Source organism: Centroberyx gerrardi, chromosome 8 (assembly GCF_048128805.1).
Source record: "Centroberyx gerrardi isolate f3 chromosome 8, fCenGer3.hap1.cur.20231027, whole genome shotgun sequence".
Classification (NCBI taxonomy): domain Eukaryota; kingdom Metazoa; phylum Chordata; class Actinopteri; order Beryciformes; family Berycidae; genus Centroberyx; species Centroberyx gerrardi.
Genome location: NC_136004.1, coordinates 23,558,585 through 23,577,671, shown reverse-complemented (window position 1 = coordinate 23,577,671; position 19,087 = coordinate 23,558,585). Strand labels below are relative to the sequence as shown.

The 19,087-nt window shown below is 40.8% G+C and overlaps 1 protein-coding gene across 1 annotated transcript in view; it reads left to right on the top strand.

Moving 5' to 3' along the window:
* The window catches only part of LOC139927973 (solute carrier family 28 member 3-like), a 28,840-nt gene extending 22,519 nt beyond the window's left edge, over window positions 1–6,321 (top strand). The window contains exon 16 of the mRNA XM_078285373.1: window positions 6,285–6,321. Coding sequence (XP_078141499.1) covers window positions 6,285–6,321 — 37 coding nt within the window. The remainder of the gene's footprint in view (window positions 1–6,284) is intronic.
* Window positions 6,322–19,087: the final 12,766 nt, after the last annotated feature.

Genomic DNA, 19,087 nt, shown 5'->3' with positions numbered 1-19,087 from the left:
TCTTTGGGGGGGGGGGGTGTGAGACTGATGTCATCGATGTTTGCTCTTGTCTCCACTAACAGCCCCTTGCTTCCCACTGATGCAAATGGTGTCCTGTACTGTTCAATCCAAAATGGAAAAAAAAGGAGTCAGAGAGCAGCAGCTGAGGGTGGCGTCACACTTTAGTAAAAATTGCCTTGGATGCCTGTTATTTTCTACTGTGCTAACACTGACCCAAGGAACTCCGCATCTCAACACTATCTGTTGTCAATATCTAGACTGGTTGGTCCACTCCGGCTATTCATTGTTCACACTTAAACTACACAACATGACAACTTCTACTCAACAGATTACTTTTCCCCATGCAACTTGAAAATATCAACACTACCAGTCAAAGGTTTGGACACGCCTGATTGAATGTACTTTGTTTTTCATTATCTTAAAGCCATTTTGATCTAAAGGCTTATGCTTAAATGCTTGAAATGTGTTTCTTAGACAAATATAAATAGTGAAGTTGATGCCTATGTATGAATTCCTTTTCAAAGCCTTTGCCTTTCCATCAAGGCAAAGGTGGCTACTTTAAAGAATCTAAAATATAAGATAGTTTTGATTTGTTTGACACTTTTTTGGTCACTGCATTATTCCATTTGTGTCATTTCATGGTTTTGGTGTCTTTACTATAATTCTAAAATGTGGAAAATAGTAAAAATAATGAAAAATATGGTGTGTCCAAACTTTTGACTGGTAGTGTATTCATTTAAGTTGAATCACTGAACCACTGAACCCCAATGAAGGCTTCACTGAAACATGTGGAATGAATATTTGTATTTTATAGAGTGCAAATCTGCTTCTTATGGATCTACCCTGATGTTACAACAATGAGCGCCTTACTTGTGTTCAATTTCTTACTTCCCATCAGACAGGAATGTGAGTTAGATGGTGTTTTACGAACTAGCAAACTATTCTGAGTATGAGGCCGACAGCATTACGTGGCCCCATTAAATGTTTGATACCACACATTAAAAAAAAAAATGTTCCTATCTCTTCTTTCTCCTTTGGATAGTCGTCCTTTGAATTAGGCTTGGTAAGAAGGCTTTTTAGTCTGCAAGGACAGAGCTGAACATCTGTGGTCCTTTTTATTCTTTTTTTTTTTTAGGCTAGGCAAAAGTGAAAAGCGTTGTTGTTTAGATCAAGCTGCAGTCGGGAGTGTTGGTGATTCAGGGGTCAAGAGTGTTTCCAGTTTGTTCGTTCTGAGAAATAATGCAGCCCCTCTTCCATTAACTATGCACATTCCTGGTAGCTTCTGAGAAAACCTCTGCCGCGCTCGCTATACAGTTTTATCACTAAATGTGTGTGTAGTCGCATGTGCCCTTCATCCCGTGTGCTTTCATCCCTACTGTGAGAGCTCACACACACACACACACGCACACAAGCATGCACAAAAACACACTGGCATACATACGCTTGCTGACCCACGCATGCTCCTTCTCTCTCCCTCTCAGTCACACAAACACACACACACACACACACACACAAACACAAGTTCCCTGGAGGCGAGGCAGGGGGTCTAGCTGGGACAGAGACGGACACATGCTGGGATCAGAGCGGCAGTGAGTGATTCACACCTCTCTCTCTCTCTCTCTCTCTCTCTCTCTCTCTCTCTCTCTCTCTCTTCATCTTATCACCCACACTCCACCCGCACCTCTCTCTCTCTCTCTCTCTCTCTCTCTCTCTCTCTCTCTCTCTCTCTCTCTCTCTCTCTCTCTCTCTCTCTCTCTCTCTCTCTCTCTCTCTCTCTCTCTCTCTCTCTCTCTCTCTCTTCTCTCTCTCTCTCTCTCTCTTCATCTTATCACCCACACTCCACCCGCACCTCTCCCCTCTCTCTGTTTACCCCCCTCTCCCTTTGAACACCTGAGTGTTTCAAATGTATTCTGCACACAAACCTGTCGGAGAACTGTTGGTATAGAGGCAATTAGATGTTTGTGGGTTTTTTTGTTCTCTCCCCCCTCTATTTTGAATCTTTCCACCTCCCTCTCTCTCTCTCTCTTGCATTGAATCATGTTTTCTTTCTTTTTCCTCACATACTTTTTCCTCTTCCCTGCCTCTCTCTCTTTTCCTTCTATCCCTTTTTTATGTGACCTGGCTGAGTTCCAAACACCTCATTACTCCAATTTGGAGAACCTGCCTCTCTCCTAATGGCCTGATGAATATCAAGTACTGTTTAATTCTTTAATTCTGAATCTTTATTCAGTCTTTACATTTATACCATCCTTCCGCCAGCCCTTCTGTCCATCCCTCCATCAATTTTGATCCCATTTAGTTTCCCACTCCACAAATAGCGCCTAGAGAGATGGTTCCAACCTTTTGCTTGAGTGGAGGAGAAGGATGGAGTTTTAAAAGCATATCAAAGCATCACATGTCTCGCCCCTCTATTCGATGCAGCCCGTTGTTCCAGGCATCCAACAAGTGTTTACGTGTTTTGCTGCTCTTCATGCTCGACTGAATGCGTACTTATTTAACCCTATCGTTCGATGAATTACTCCGATCTCCATGGCGACCAAGGTAGCGGAGAGCAGGTGGAGGGCTCTTGAGGATGCATTAGGACCTTCCTGCGACGACGGGCTGCATCTTACCTGCGATTGGGCCAGTTTGCGCTCGCTCTCCACTCGCTGTGCACTATATGAGCTGCCTTGAGAGCAGCTTGGATGAGACCGGCTAATGAGTGTGTATATAGAAATATAATGAAAAAGTGTAAGATGGAGGTTCAATGAGCAAGAAAACTCAAAAGAATAAGAATAAGGCTAAAGAATAAGTATAGAGTGGATTGTTTTTCTCTTGCAACATTTCAAGAGTGGAAATTATTTATGCCCTGTGTTGTGGAAAATCCGCAGAAAAGCTTGGAAATCCATTCAAAAACTTTTTCCTAAAAACTTACATCTCTTATAAGGTAATCCTCAAAACAAAAGGCACTTGGTGCTGAATAATGTATCATCATCATCATGAATTTTCTGAAATGATGAAAGCTAAAAATTGACTTGAATTACTTTATGTCTAATTTCTAGACAAATGAGATGGTTAAAGCAACATTTCACTTTTGCAAAACATTCATAGTTTTCAGTATTTACTTCATATCCTCATAGTCATTCCACAGCATTCAACACTCAGTCCTGGTAACCAGTGTCACTCACTAACTTGCTAACTAACTAGCTGGTGGTCTGAAAATCATATTGGAGCACAGACACCTATTAATATTATTTTATTGCTTGTTTGGAACCAAGAAAGACATAAAAATACATTAAAGTGTGATGTACTTTAAACTAATCCTAAGCTTTCTGGCCCACCAAGACTGAAACTGCACAAAATGTCCATTTTATCAACTGGATTTTAGGTTTAAGCTTAATTAATTTGCACTGCAGGAAATATGTACAAAAACAACAAAATAGATAAATGACAGGTAAACTAAACTAAAATGGCCTTGATGCAGATAATATAATAAAAATAGTGAGAGTATAGTTGTGAGTGGGATGGTGTGTGTGTGTGTGTGTGTGTGTGTGTGTGTGTGTGTGTGTGTGTGTGTGTGTGTGTGTCTAAACAGAGAAAGGAGCAAATACACATTGTGTCACTGTGTGAGTGTGTGTGTGAGAGAGAAAGAGAGGAGTGTGTATTGTGTTGCTTAGGGAATTATTCCAAGGTTGAGATCCTCTATATCTAGGAAGGTGCAGGTTGATGTCTGGTGTTGTAAGAACCTGTGAATTAAATTGAAAATGCACTTGATGTATGAATTTATGAATATAAATACATGCTGAAGATACAGTATATTTATGTCAAAGATGGGCAGAATATTTAGATGACAAGAGTGGAGCTGAATGTTCAGTCCGGCTGTTGAAAGTCTAAAAAATCTCTTGTTGGATCTTGGTGGTAAATGTTGAAGCCCAAGCAAAGTTGCAAAGTGGAAGTAATACATAACGAAAACTATAATGAAGTGTTATGTGTCATGAATCAAACCACTGATCTCTCTGATACTGAGAGACTTTGTTGCAAACAAGGCAAATTCCAGTTCAGTGTTTCATCAATTATGACAAATCTGGTTGATGAAACTTGTTAAATTTGTCTCATATCTTCCATCCATTTGCAACTACAAGAATGAAAATTTGTATGGCAGTGTAAGGCCTATGGCTTTCACTTGTTTTCCACCAACAGCCTTTATGCCAAATAATACGGGGTAATAACGCGCTCACACTTGGATTGTTCTGCTGTTTGCTTAGGTTACTCACGGTTTGATGAGGCTGGTTGATGATTTTCTGATGATGGAATCCAAGCGGATAATTTTATGGCAGGAGTGTGTGTGTGTGGTAATAATGATCGATGTATCAAAAAAAAAAAAAAAAAGGGGAAATCAAACCAAACAGAGCAGGGATCCAGGTTCAAATCAACAAATAAACAAAAAATAAATATTTGAAACAAAACTCTTTCTGTCATGTGTTTGTTGATCTATGTTCCTGTATGCGTGCGTGCATGCAGTTGAAAACCTTTTCTCTTTCTGGCGTTCTGCTCAAAAAACAGGAGCCATATGAAAAATGTTCAACAAAAGATTAACTTGTGTTGTGCAATGTAAATACTTGTGAGAGGTGTTAAACAGGCATGGTGTATATAGGCCTGCCTAATCTTCAGTACTTTAATTTGGGTTTGGCACCAGCAGGCAAATCTTGCTGATGGGCCTTTCAAGGATGTTGGTTTTCGTCTGAAGATGCACACTTCTCACAAGTCTTCTTGAGTCTGGCATTGCTTCCAGGACTCTAGCCAGCATCCAGGATCTTCTTGGTGCATTTGTGTCTGCTATGATCACAGTGTCTCCCTTTTCAAAGTTCCTCCGGATGCGGTTCCATCTTTGACGTTCATTCATAAGAGGTAGGTATTCTTTTATCCATCTCGTCCAAAACAGATCTGATAGGTATTGTACTTGTTTCCAACAGCGTCTTGCATATACATCATCGGCCTGGAACACTCCTGGTGGAAGGATCGGCTGTTTCTTAAGCAATAACAGATGATTTGGTGTGAGTGCTTCCAGGTCGTTGGGGTCACTTGAAACTGTTGTGAGTGGACGGCTGTTAAGTATCGCTTCCACTTCACACATTACTGTATGGAGACTTTCGTCATCCAGTGTTTGCTGTTTTGTGACTGAAAGCAAGGTCCTTTTGAGTAAACGGATTAATCGTTCCCATACCCCACCATGATGGGCAGCAGCGGGTGGATTGAATGTCCATTTGACTCTTTTCTGTTGCAGAGCTCTTTCTATCTTGTCCAAATTCCATGCTTTCAAATATTCTTTTAGTTATTTTTCAGTGGATATGAAATTGGTCCCATTGTCCGAATGCATTTCACTCACTTGACCTCTTCTTGCGATAAAACGCCTGAGAGCATTAATGCACGAGTCCGTATCCAAAGAATAGGCCACTTCAAGATGTACTGCTCTACTGACTAAGCAGGTGAAAATGACTCCGTATCTTTTGACTGTGGTACGCCCTCTTTTCACTTCAATCGGACCGAAGTAGCCCACTCCTATTTGTGTGAAAGGTGGTAGGTCGGGGGTTATCCTATCCTTTGGCAGGTCTGCTATCTTCTGTTCACCAACAGATGTATTAAGACGTCGACATATCACACATTCAGAAATAATCTTTCTTGACAATGAATTGGCACATGGAATCCAATACCTTTGTCTCAGCAAGGAAAGCATGTGGTTTCTCCCATTGTGTCCTACTTGCCGATGATATTTCGAAGAATGAGCTTAGACACATGGTGGTCTTTTGGGAGGATGGCAGGGTGCTTTGCATCTTCCGGCATGGCTGCTCTGCTTAGTCTCCCACCCACTCTTAATACCTCCTGGACAAGTTTCGGATCAAGCTTGTAGGTTGAACTGTCTTTTCTCACGTTTAAACTTCCCTTCTGTAAAGTTTCAATCTCCTCTTGAAATCCTTGCCTTTGACAGAATTGTACAACAGCCATCTCTGCCTTGTTCAAATCATCCTGAGAGAGGTTGTGTACTCTTACAGTGTCTTCGAACCTTTTTATCTCTACTTCAATCACATGTCTTTGTCTGTCTGGGTCTGGTTCTTGAACTTGTACCATGGCAAACATGTCTTTCCTTTTCCTACTCAGTTGCAAAAGGTGAGTTTTAAATTGCAGCATCCATGCTACAGCTCTTTTCAATCTGTCGAGACTTGAGTAGTGATGTATCAGAGTGCGAGTAGGATCTTGATCTGTTGTCTGAATGGTATTGACTGTAACCTTCTCTCTTTTGATTTCAGGATCATCGGCTGGTATGGAGGCGAGATCAGCAGGTAAGTCAGGCCATGTCTCTTCCTTTTCTTGTAGGAAGTCTGGACCATTCTTCCAGCTTTCACACTTTAAAAATGCATCAGCTGTAAGACCTCGGGATACATGGTCTGCAGGGTTGATCTTGGTGCTCACGTATCTCCACTGTTTAACAGCAGAGAGTTCTCTGATAATGCCGACTCTGTTAGCCAACAATGTCTGATATCTTTTGGTGTCGTTTCTGATATACTTCAAGACGGAGGTACTGTCTGTCCAAAACACAGCTCTTCTAAGTGGAAGGCGTAGCTCTGTCTCCAGCATCCTGTCGACTCGTACTGCAAGTACAGCAGCTGTGAGTTCCATTCTTGGAATCGTGACTTGCTTCAAGGGGGCGACTCTTGCCTTTGCCATGACTAAAGCGAGATGTACTTGGTCCTCAGCGTTGCTCAGTTTCAGGTAGGTCACAGTACCATATCCTGACTCGCTTGCATCGCTGAAATGATGAAGTTGGGCTGACTTGATCTCGCCAAATTCCTTAGATCTAATGCATCTTGCAATGCTGAAGTTCTCCATCTGTTGTAGTCCAGTGAGCCATTTATGCCATGACTGACTGAAGGCCTCTGGAATCCTGTCATCCCATCCATAATTCAGTTTACATAGCTGCCGCAAGATATGCTTCGCAGTGAATATGAATGGAGCTAAAAATCCCAGCGGGTCATAGACTGAACTTACAGTCAAGAGGATTCCTCTTCTTGTGTAGGGTTGATTCTTCATATTCACTTGAATCGTGAATGTATCCTCTTCCACATTCCACTGCACCCCAAGGGCCCGCTCAACCGGTAGGTGCTTCTTATCCAAATCGATGTCTTTTACCAGTAGCTCGTTCTTCCTCTGGAATAGAGGTCAGTACAGCACGGCTGTTGCTTACCCATTTGGTTAGGCCAAAACCTCCTTGAGCACACAGGGTTCTTAGTTCTTTACATAGTGCTATGCAGTCGTTCTCACTTGACACAGACTTCAAACAATCATCAACATAGAAATTCTCCTTCACAGCATTAACAGCCACTGCTGAGAACTTGTCTTTGTTATCTTCAGTAGTCCTTCTCAAGGCATAACTAGAACAACTGGATGAAGATGTTGCTCCAAACAGATGCACTGTCATTCGGTACTCAACTAGGCTTTGACTGACATCACCATTTGGCCACCATAGAAATCGAAGTAAGTTGCTGTCAGCTGGTGTGACTTTCACTTGATGAAACATGCCTTCTACGTCTGCCATCATTGCCACTGGCTCCTGTCTAAATCGGATCAAGACACCCAGCAATGTGTTGGTTAAGTTTGGGCCTTGAATAAGTTCATCGTTTAACGAAGTTCCTTGAAATGACGCCGAACAGTCAAAGACTACACAAAGTTTGTGTTTTTTGGGATGACGCACTCCATGGTGAGGCAAGTACCAGATCTTTCCTTCCTCTTGTTTTAGCTGCTCTTGTGGTACAGCTTCGGCGTGTCCCTTTTGAATTACACTTTCAAGAAAGTCAGTATACTCTTTGTGAAACTCAGGATCCTTTCTGAACTTCCTTTTCAGTGACATAGCACGCTGCTCTGCAAGATGGTGGTTGTTAGGCATTGCGATGTCATTCTGCTTGAATGGAAGTTTTAGCTGGTAGTGACCATCCTTCATCTCAGTAGAGTTAGACATGATTTGCATGAATCTTTTATCTTCCATAGACATTTCTGCCTTCTCTTTGTAGCTTCTTTCTGGAAAATCATAGTTGAATTGTTGGATCATGAGGTCATTCAGGTTTACTATCGATATGCGATTGCTGAAAATGTGGTTTGGCTGCTTCTTGCTCGTTGTGTTTTCATGTAGTAGTCCATTAACCACCCATCCAAGTCTTGTCTTGACTGCGTAGGGTCCATTACCCTTGCTATTGATCACTGTCCAAGGTTCCATAATCTTAGCTGCCTCATTACCAATCAGGAGTCCAATGTCTGCATCGATATATGGCAACTTAACCTCTTCTAGGTAGTCCCATTCTTGCACATCATCCTGAGTGGGAATTTGCTCCTTGGTAACAGGAATCTCTTCTTGGGTGTAGAGTGGTGGCAGTTTAAGAAAATCATCTCCTTCAAGACTTGACACTTCCAGCCCATTGATTATGTTGATACCAATGACCTTTTCTTGTCCTAGAGTGCGAAGTAGGATTCTAGTTTGTGTCGCTTTGGCATTCAGTTGCTTCCTTAAAGCTTCTGTGCAGAAAGTCCCAGTGCTTCCTGGATCAAGGAAAGCATACGTTTGGAGTCTCTGGTTGGAATTTGTCAACTTAACTTGAACAGGAACAATTGACAATTTCTGTTGGTCACTGGCCCCAGTATGGATAGGCTTTTTCATAGTGACTAACGCACTGCTCACTGACACGTTATCTGTGCTTGGACTTGCATCTTTCTTAATTTCAATGTGCAACACAGTAGGATGCCTCTTTGAACATATCTTACAAGTCATTCGCCTTTTACATTCCTTACTCATGTGTCCCTTGGTGACACAACCGAAACATAAACCATTCGTTTTAAAGAACTCAACTTTGTCCTTGTGCATCTTCTTGTCAAACTCTTTGCACAGCTCCATGCTGTGATTTCTTCTGTAAAACAAACATGTCTTCAGTGGCATGGATGTAGTGTTGTTTGTGTTTGGATGTTCATTCCTTTGCTCAGGTGTTTCTGTTACAGTGGCAAAACTGCTCTTATTGTATGATGAACCAGGAATGGATTTAAATTTGCTGCTTCGAGGGCTTGCCTTCTTGTCTTTTGTTGATACAGTATCTTGAATGTCTCCAAAGAAGGGATCAACGGCAATGTTTGCTTGTCTTTCAATAAAATTCACAAGCTGTTGAAACCTAGCTCTTTGGTTTGTGCGCTTATGACAGTCATACGCCACCGTCCTCCACCTCTCTCTGAGCTTGAATGGTAGCTTTGACATCACAGACTTCAAGTGTGTAGGATTGTTCATGTCTTGCAGAATCTCATTATCACTCATAGCATTACAGCATGTTCTCAGGAATAGTGAATATCTGTGCAAGGCTTTCCTGTCCTCTGACCGGATTACATCCCAATACAAAATCTTTTCCTGGTAGGCAGAAGCTCCATTTTCCTCATCATCATCACCATAGTCATCACCATCATCATCACCATCATCACCATCATCATCACCATCACGGTCATCATCATCATCATTCTCCATATTGTCCAATGGTACATGTGCCATTGATGCAAAATATTCATTGATGCGGTCTGAAGGCTTAGCAATAGGCTTGGAGTCTACATCCTGAGTAGCATCCAACACTTTCAACCTTGCATAGCAGCTGAAATTTCCACTTCCAATTCAAACGCTTGCTTTCTTGCTTTCAAATTTGCCTCCTCCATTTCCAATGCCTGCCTTTTGCTTGAGAGCAGCAGCACGTGCAAGTAGAGCTGCTTTTTCTGCCTCTGCCTGACGAGGAACTGAGGAGGTACTTGAAGTGCTTCCGCTGGATCTTCTGCTAATCATGCCAACTGAAACACTATCACTTGATTTTAAACTTTGTGCTTGTGTCACTTGTGCAAAAGGTGCCTCTTTTAGCCATTGTTCAACTTTGTCATGAAATTCTGGCAATAATAAAATTTTTGGCATGTACCACTGATTATGGTCCTTTTCTATTTCTTCTTTCTGTAGTAGTTGCTGTACTGACATGTGAAGTGCTTTGAACTCATTTGTTTTATCAATAAATCCGCGGAATAGTTGTTTCACCAATTCAATATTTCCGAAATCGACCTAATTCAAATTCAAAACAACTTTATTAATCCCACTAGGGGCAATTAGTTACGAGCAGCTTGTTGTACGCAGAAAAACACAGTAACATCCAACAACATACAAACAAACAATACACCAAGGAGCTAAAATGTGGAATAAAATCTATAAATAATGTTGATAAATAAACTTGGTAAACACAACACAAATAAAAAATAAATAAATAAATAAAATAAATTTAAAAAAAAAAAAAAAAAAAAAAAACCTACAGAGCATTTAAAAGTTGGATTGCAGAGGGGATAAACGATTTTGAATGGCGGTTAGTTTTACAAGCAGGTAAAACATAACGACGCCCTGATGGCAACAGAGAAAATTCACTTGCAAGAACATGTCCAGAAGAAGCCAAAATACTTGCTACTTTCCGGAGGATTTGTTGGTTGCAGAAAGAATTCAGGTCTCTTTGTTTCACTCCGATGATCTTAGAACAGATTTTAACAATGCTGTTGAGACTGTTTCTGTCTTTTACTGTGAGGCTGTGAAACCAGCAGATAAAAGAAAAACTCAGGAGACTCTCAATAAAAGATTGATAAAAACGACAAAGGATGACGGGCCTGACAGAAAAGGAATTTAGTTTACGGAGAAGGTGAATTCTCTGTTGCCCCCGCTTCACAATAGCCTCAGTGTTCACATCAAATTTAAGATGGTCATCAAAAATAGTACCCAAATATTTGTATGATGTGACAATTTCCACACTTTCCTTATGTATGATGCACTCTTTAGCTGCATCTCTGTTATGTCTAAAATCAATAATCAGTTCCTTGGTTTTAGATACATTTAAGTCCAGGAAGTTGTTATCACATCCAAGGGCGGATATTTCCTTTCACTGTTGGGGGGGACAATAAACAGAAAAATTTCTCAAGAGCAATTCCTGAAGGGGACACCAAAGGTGCCGCCAAAAGTACTGTTGTATTAAATGTATATAGAGGTCCATTATGAAACATTTCCATAAGCACTTCATTCCTTTCTTAAGAAGATTTTATCAAGCTGCCTTTGATATTACTGGGGTCTTTCTTTCGGTGCACTGAAAAATGATCGGATGTCTGTTTTTCTTTTTTCTGCCATTTTAACTGACCTGGCTGGCTGGCAGTAGTAGGAGAGAAGCAACACCCATTAACTTAACTAAAGCTAATATATGCCTAATTAGATTTAGTTTTCCCGAAAAAGCAGATCTCTAATGTTTTGCTGTCAATGTGTAAAAGTCCAGAACGCTAGCCTGCCAGAAACTTACTTAATATTTTAACATAGTGTTTGTTGTAATTATGTATTTTTTATGAATTAAGTCTTCATTTATTTCCAAAATTATAAACAAAATTACATAGTGGCAGCCATTTTACATGCAGTAAGAAAAAAAGAATATACTTAGAACCTAATTACGTAGGGTAAGTTAATCTTAAATATTATATTATAGAAATATTACTGTTACCATCTACAAAAGATAATTTTGGTATGAAAACCCGCATTTTAATTTAACAAAGTATCCTGTATCATAAATACATGTCTGGCATTTGTAACAAACCAAACCGCTTGAAAATCGGTCGAAAATTCAGTGAGTTATGATGATTTTAATTGTGGATAGACCTCCTGCCTCCATAGACGTACATGCATTAGGAGACGCGGCCGCCCCGTACCAATACGTTGACGCACAAGATTCAACCAGGTAATGGAGCGAACAAAATGTAGTCTGGTTACAATTGTAAATGTGTTTTATTCTATTGAGTGGTAGAAGTAAAGAAAAATGTCTGACACATCCTTTGTTTTAAGTTAACCTTTGCGAAGTAGCTACTTACTGGAGGTCTGCCACCACTGACACACTTCCAGAGATTGCTCCACAGACACTCGTACCGAGGGCTGATGTGTGTGGGGGTTCGGGGAGGCAGGTAGGCAGTGGACCAAACCACTGTGAGGCATGGGGGGGCAATCTTTCGAAACTTAAAAACGCATCGTTTTGTGTCTATAATTAGCACAAGTGCTTTCAATGCATATTATTATATTATTTAAAATTATATAGTTATGTTTACAATGATATACTGAGGGGGACAACTGTCTGTTTTTCCCAGGAAGGGGGGGTCCGGACCCCCCTGTCCCCCCCTGTCCCCCCCGTAATTTCCGCCCATGATCACACCAAGAAATAAAATCAGTGAGAGCATTCCTGTGGTCTGACTCTGAACCTCGGAGAAGGGACAGCAATGCAGTATCGTCAGAAAATTTGACCAAATAGCTGCCCTCCTGAGTGCTCCTGCATCCGTCAGTGTACATAATAAAGAGTAAGGGTGAAAGGACGCACCCTTGTGGCGAGCCTGTGGACATAAAGTCTGAGAAACGGCCATTTACAGAGACCCTCTGCTCTCTGTCAGTCAAGAAGTCCAAGATCCATAATACAAGCTGGTGAGGACCAGAAGTGGTTCTATAACATTCTTTTTGCTTGTGAGCTGTCCAAGTTTTTCAAAGCTTTTCTTGCCTTACATTGTTTTGCAAAATTAGCTTAAAGGGCCCTTTGAGTTGGCTTCCCTTGTCTTTTTCCATCAGTCACAGGCATGTGTATGATTTTTTCAGAACAGTGAATTGTACTAACTTCAGTCACTCCACCGGCAGCTTCACATAATTTTTCACTCTCATGTGCAGACATAATTAAAACGGCAAAAAAACACAGACCGTCAATATTCACGTAAGAAATAGCGGCGGTCCTTTTCTCTTCACACTATAAGCAACTTTCAATCTCAAGAACGCACCAACAGCAGTCCTTGTCCAAAGCAAACAATATAGCGATGTACAGAATTTATCTAATTGCGACATCCATCAAATTCAGATCCACAGTATTACCGCAATTTCCACGTTCAGTTATCCAAAACATCACATCACGTATTCCATAAACTTCAATTAGGCGAGACACATCCGTTTCAATTGTCTGGTTCATTCCGAGTCCATTTCCAACGATACAGCGTCCGTATCAGAAAGGTTTTCAAGTTATGTAAGGCCTATGGCTTTCACTTGTTTTCCACCAACAGCCTTTATGCCAAATAATACGGGGGTAACAACGCGCTCACATTTGGATTGTTCTGCTGTTGTTTGCTTAGGTTACTCACGGTTTGATGAGGCTGGTTGATGATTTTCTGATGGTGGAATCCAAGCGGATGATTTTATGGCAGGAGTGTGTGTGTGTGGTAATAATGATCGATGTATCAAAATAAAAGGGGAAATCAAACCAAACAGCAGGGATCCAGGTTCAAATCAACAAATAAACAAACAAAAAAAAATCATGTATATATATATATATATATATATATATATATATATATATATATATATAAAGAGAAAAGAGAAAGAGAAAGAGTTTTGTTTCGAATATTATACATATATATATGTATATATGTATATATATATATATATATATATATATATATATATATATATATATATAATATTCGAAACAAAACTCTTTCTATCATGTGTTTGTTGATCTATGTTCCTGTATGCGTGCGTGCGTGCGGTTGAAAACCTTTTCTCTTTCTGGCGTCCTGCCTCCACGCGCACCTGCCGCTTAATTAAAGTAAACTATGCTGCTATTCACCTAGACCAACAGTAGGGGCAACATTAATGTGAAATGGCTCCAACAGGCAGAATATCATGAATAACCCATAAATCCATACTGGTTATCATACAAAATTGTCTTAAGTCTTGTCTTAACAAATTTAGTCTTAAAAAAGATTACATAATTTTTTCCCCCTTAAAAAATCAGATAAATCTGCTAGTGGGATGACAATTTTTTTTTTCAATTTTTCAACACAATCCAACTTATTTCAGGACTTTTCTTGTAACAAGTGACATTATCTTGAGTCACATGCCTTTTATAAGATACTTTTTTCTTCTTCAAGAAAAATCTTGACACATAAGACTGCACTGACATTATCTCAACCTTAGTGTCAGATTTTTCACATATGTACTCACTCACATACATGTATACACACACACACACACACACAGCCTTTCCTTCATGGCCTCTGCTATAGAAACGTGTACAAGAGAACATTTCAGTTAAGACCTCTCCTCATCTCCTTTGTCTCTCCATCTGTCCTCTCCCCTCTCCTCTCATCCCCACTCATCTCCTCTCCTGTCACCAAACACCTCTTCTCTCTCCCTCCTCATCCGTCCCTCCTTTATCGCTCGGCCTCTCCTCCGCTTCGTCCGCAGCCTCTCCTCCTTCTGTCCCCCCCCTCGTTGTGTCTTCTTATAATTTCCTCCTCCCCCTCCACCGTTTCCCTCCTCGTTCTCCCCATACACTCCTCTTCCCCATCCACAGTTGTATTTATGCTCATCAAATTGGATTTCAGAGTAAGAGGCATCTCAGTTTTCTCCAATAAGAGATGATTGAATCGAGTGGCTTGAGAGCAGTAGTATTCAACATGAGGTTCAGGACACCCCGGGGGACTGTGAGATGACTTTAGGGGGTTGCAAGAGCATGAAAGGAATGCAAATAAACACAGGGTTCAGACTTACACATTTCTTCTGAATATTGAGTTTTTATAGGGTTTGCAAGCCTAAAAGACTGAGAATTAATATGCTAGAGAGCATACAGTGTTGATGCATGGATGTGCGATTTTGTCCAGGCCTGTGGAAATCAAGATAGAACATTTTGCTTGGGACCTTGGGACAAACACGCAATCAACCATTTGGCCAAATAGGCTGCCATGTTGATACAAGCAGGGGTGATTACCCACAAATATTAACCTGCATCCTCCTCGTTAACTATTGGTTTAAAGGGGAAATGAGCAGAACAAAAATGTACCTGCCCACTACCCCCCTCTTGTTAAATTTGAATAAATCATCCACTGGATACAAGATTCATGGCGTCAGTAGAGAAACAAACATGGTTATGGTGCAAGACATTTGCAAGGGTGTGATAATGCATTCTAATGGATGAGCAACAGTTAGCAGCCAGCTGGTCCATTTCTGATCAGGTCCATTAATAAGACTTGATAATGTCCCCACAGACATCCAAGACTCTGTTTCTCATGACCATGTGTGTGTGCGTGTGCATAAATGAGCTACTAATTCTGATTATGTTTGTATAATTTCGCCTCTGCAGGCAACATAACCTTGCTCTTCCACAAGCGGTGTAGCTTATTTAGCGCAACTTTGTGTGTGTGTGTGTGTGAGAAAGAAAGAGAGAATATCAGAGAGCGCTCCGGTGGCACACGGTGCAGTGTAGTAAGCGCAAACACAATGTACCCAGCAGCCTCTCTGACTCTGCCTTGTTTATAGCTGCTAAGAAACTGAAAAGTAAAGCTGAGATGACCACAAGTTAGAAGAACACAACAAACAAACTTACAGTAAACATGTTGTTGCCCAACACTGTCCCAAGTCTTAATTTCTTTTGGAGAACATAATGGGAGAAGGTCTTCATGAGAAACTTAATTCCCACAATGACTGTAGCTCAGGATATAGGCTGGTTCAGAGTTTTCAGTTTGCCTAATTCCTATAGCACGCACCTAAGCCAATTAGTTTTGATTGTAATTTTGTAAATGCTATATCTCAGTATTAAGACACATCACTGACCCAAGTTTCATCATAGTCTGGCATGTATTTTCCCAGAAATTGCATGTAAGGCAAGGATGGGGCAACAGGTGGGGCGACATTAAACAAATCTGTGAAGGACAAATCACCTCCAAATGTATTTGGACAATGATTCTTTGAGAATATTTAATTCTGATCTACGCTAACACAACGGATATGAATAATTCACTCTCTATGAGGTTAATAGTCAGATAAGGAGCATTAATTTAACAGATGAACAGTTTGTTTACAGTCCTTTTTTAAATGGCCCCCAATTTCTAGGTGCCAAAAAGAATATTGTTCTCTCTAAAGTTTATTTCATATTTTTCCAGTTATAGCTCTGTGAAAAAAACAAAAACAAACAAAATATTTTTTTCAAGAACAGCATACAGCATATAGATTGATTATCTAAACATAATGGAAATAGAGAGAGAGATAGAGAGAAAGAAGTAGAATAGAGCATAAGAAAGGAGGGAGGAGAGGAACAAAAGAGAGAGAGAGAGAGAGAGAGACTGGGGTTTAAGAGGAGAGGAAAACAGAAATAGACTAACATGGGAGGAAAGGCTGGATGATGGGTTGTGATATACTGTACAGCCTTCAGCGGTGAATACTGTCCTTTTTACAAGACAGCGGCTGTCTGGAGGTTTATTCCTGTTTTGCCCATCACTACGGCAACAACACAGACAATCGGCAAACAGCCTTTCAGTCTCTGGGTGTATTGTGTTTGTGTGTATGTGTGCAGATACTCAGGGATGAGGAGTCATTTGGATTGACGCTGATGAGAGGTCTGTCACTTCAACCTTTACATGCCTTTTCTGTCTCTGTACAAACACACACACATGTACACACACGCACACACACACACACACACACGCACACACACAAACACACGCAAGCATGCTCTCAGACACAAGCTGAAACTTAACTTTTTGACAATGTTTAGAAACTCTTTCATACACACTACAACAAGGACTCTCTCTTTCTCTGTCTCTCTCTCTCTCTCTCTTTCTCTCTCTCTCTCTCTCTCTCTCACACACACACACACACACACACACACACACACACACACGCGCACACACTTCTTAATTTCTTCTAGGGGGGATCTCATTTCCCTTAATTCTTTCTTGTCCCAATGGTTTCCTGATGGTGACCTTTTATTTCATATCCTGCCTCATGTATTAAAGGCATTAACTCTACCAATAAACACACACACACACACACACACAAAGGTGCATACACCAATAAATTAACACCCTAATGGCATATGTGACGTCGATGCCTTCACCTAAAAATGTGACCAGCTCACCAAAAGATCAACTTACGATTGTCTCCCAGATGAACAACACATAACAGGAATTCACCGACAGTTTGCGAGCCATGAACATCTGGCTTGACTGACTGACTGCTCTTTGACTGCCGGCGTGTTCAACAAACCACGTTGAACCGCGAAGACCTGTATGTTAGACACACCGGCTGTCATTCCCCTCCCTCACCAGTCTTGTGCAGCCTTCGTATTCTCTCATCATTAACCAGGGGTACAGAACAAGGCTTCAAGATGTTCAAGAGGTGTAAGGGCACAGCGAAAACACTCTGCACAGCTTGTCAAATTACCTTCCTAATGGCTAGCTTGTCAGGCCGCCTCGTCTCATTGGAGAGAAAGGACAAGCGGGGGGGAGCGAGCCATTCTCTTCCTTGTCACGGAGAAATCACTCACTCATTCGGCTCTCTTTATAGTTCCTTTTGTTTTCTTTTCTTTCTTTCTTTTTTAACCCCCGTTTCTAAAGTACATCCTGCGCATATTCAAATGGTGGTAATGACTTTGTGGAGAATGAGACTAGGATATAGAGAAAAAGAGATAGGGAGACGAAAGGGGGGGTGGGAGAGAGACAGATGAAGAGAGGACTGAGAGAGAGAGAGAGAGAGAGAGAGAGAGTATAGAGGCCAGGTGTTGTTCTAATCCTGGCTGTATTGTGGGCTTGTCAATCGTCTATCTCCACTCTTTCAGAGCTGTCTCACTGAGCTTTAATAGGCTTTTCCATTAAGTGTTGTTAACCACCATTCACCTGAGTCGTCAATAAAAGGCCAAAGACCATATTAATTATCTCTCCGTAATTGCATGGATTTCTTCTACTGTATAAAATCGTTACAGCCTTTTCTCGCCTACTACTCACATTGTTTCTACCAGCTGTATTTCTGGATTTTTGTGTCATAACATCAGAGAAAAGTACAGATGATGTGCTTCAAATTACCATTTTATTGCCTTTGAGAAAGTTTCTTACCTGTGTCTCCAAACTTTTTCTACACTTTTCAGAACTTTGTTGTGTTGGTTTTTTGATTATAGTAAATCTATATGTTGAAACATTGCATTAATGGCCCTAAAAAAAAACATGACACCAAATATGAATCAAACTTACAAAAGTAGTCCAAAAAAAAAGTCCAATTTCCTCATAATTTTCAATTTCTTTAATGACTCACATCCTCAAGCCTCAGCAGGCATGCACACACACACACACACACACACACACACACACAGGTATGTTTTTGCCATGGAGCGAAACCATTTGCTCATCTTGGTGGAGGCCTAACAGAGAGGTCGAGCTGCCTAAGTGGATTTTTCATTAATAGCTCTAATAGGGCAAAGAAAATTACAGCTGCTACAGCAGGAGGGTATTAGTCAGGATTGCTCGTATACTTTTTACCTCGATATTTGTGATGACCAAAGAGGTCTGCTCTCTCCCACATGTGCATTCTCTTCCCCTATGTCTCACTCTCCTGCACTCGCCTGCTATATGCAATTTGGAAAGGTACGTCCAAACTCACAGGGGAATGAAAAAGCTTCTTTTATCTCTAACTACCTCTCTAGACTGAGTCAGAAGCGGAAGACTAACATAATCAAGGAAATAACATTGCAAATGGAAAGCTATTAGTGCGGTTGAACATTTTCTCATGCCTCCTCCCCATATCATTTATCATTTGCCCATACATGGCAAACCTTTGATGTGTGCAAAATTGTGTGATTTCCTCACAAGACTGTGCAGTCCAGCCTTTAAATGCTGCCGGAACCACAGTGCAGATGTAATACATTTTAGGGAAATGATGAAGATCATGGCTTAGTATACCATTTACCTTTCAGAAAAGGATTCATGTTATGAAAGTTGTGTTTTGAGTTGTCTGTATTTGTCCCCCTGCCTACTTCTTCTTCTACTCCTGATCATTTTCAGCCTAGGACCCAAATAAGAAACAGTTTAGCCCTGGGACCCGGGGCCTTACTTATGATAAATACAAATGTAAAGGGTGGTTAATGATAGAAACTAATTTTAGCTTATGATGCATCATAGAAGATTGGAGAAAATCAATGCAAGCAGCTAATTTTTGACATCAAAGACACAAAATTTGACTTTA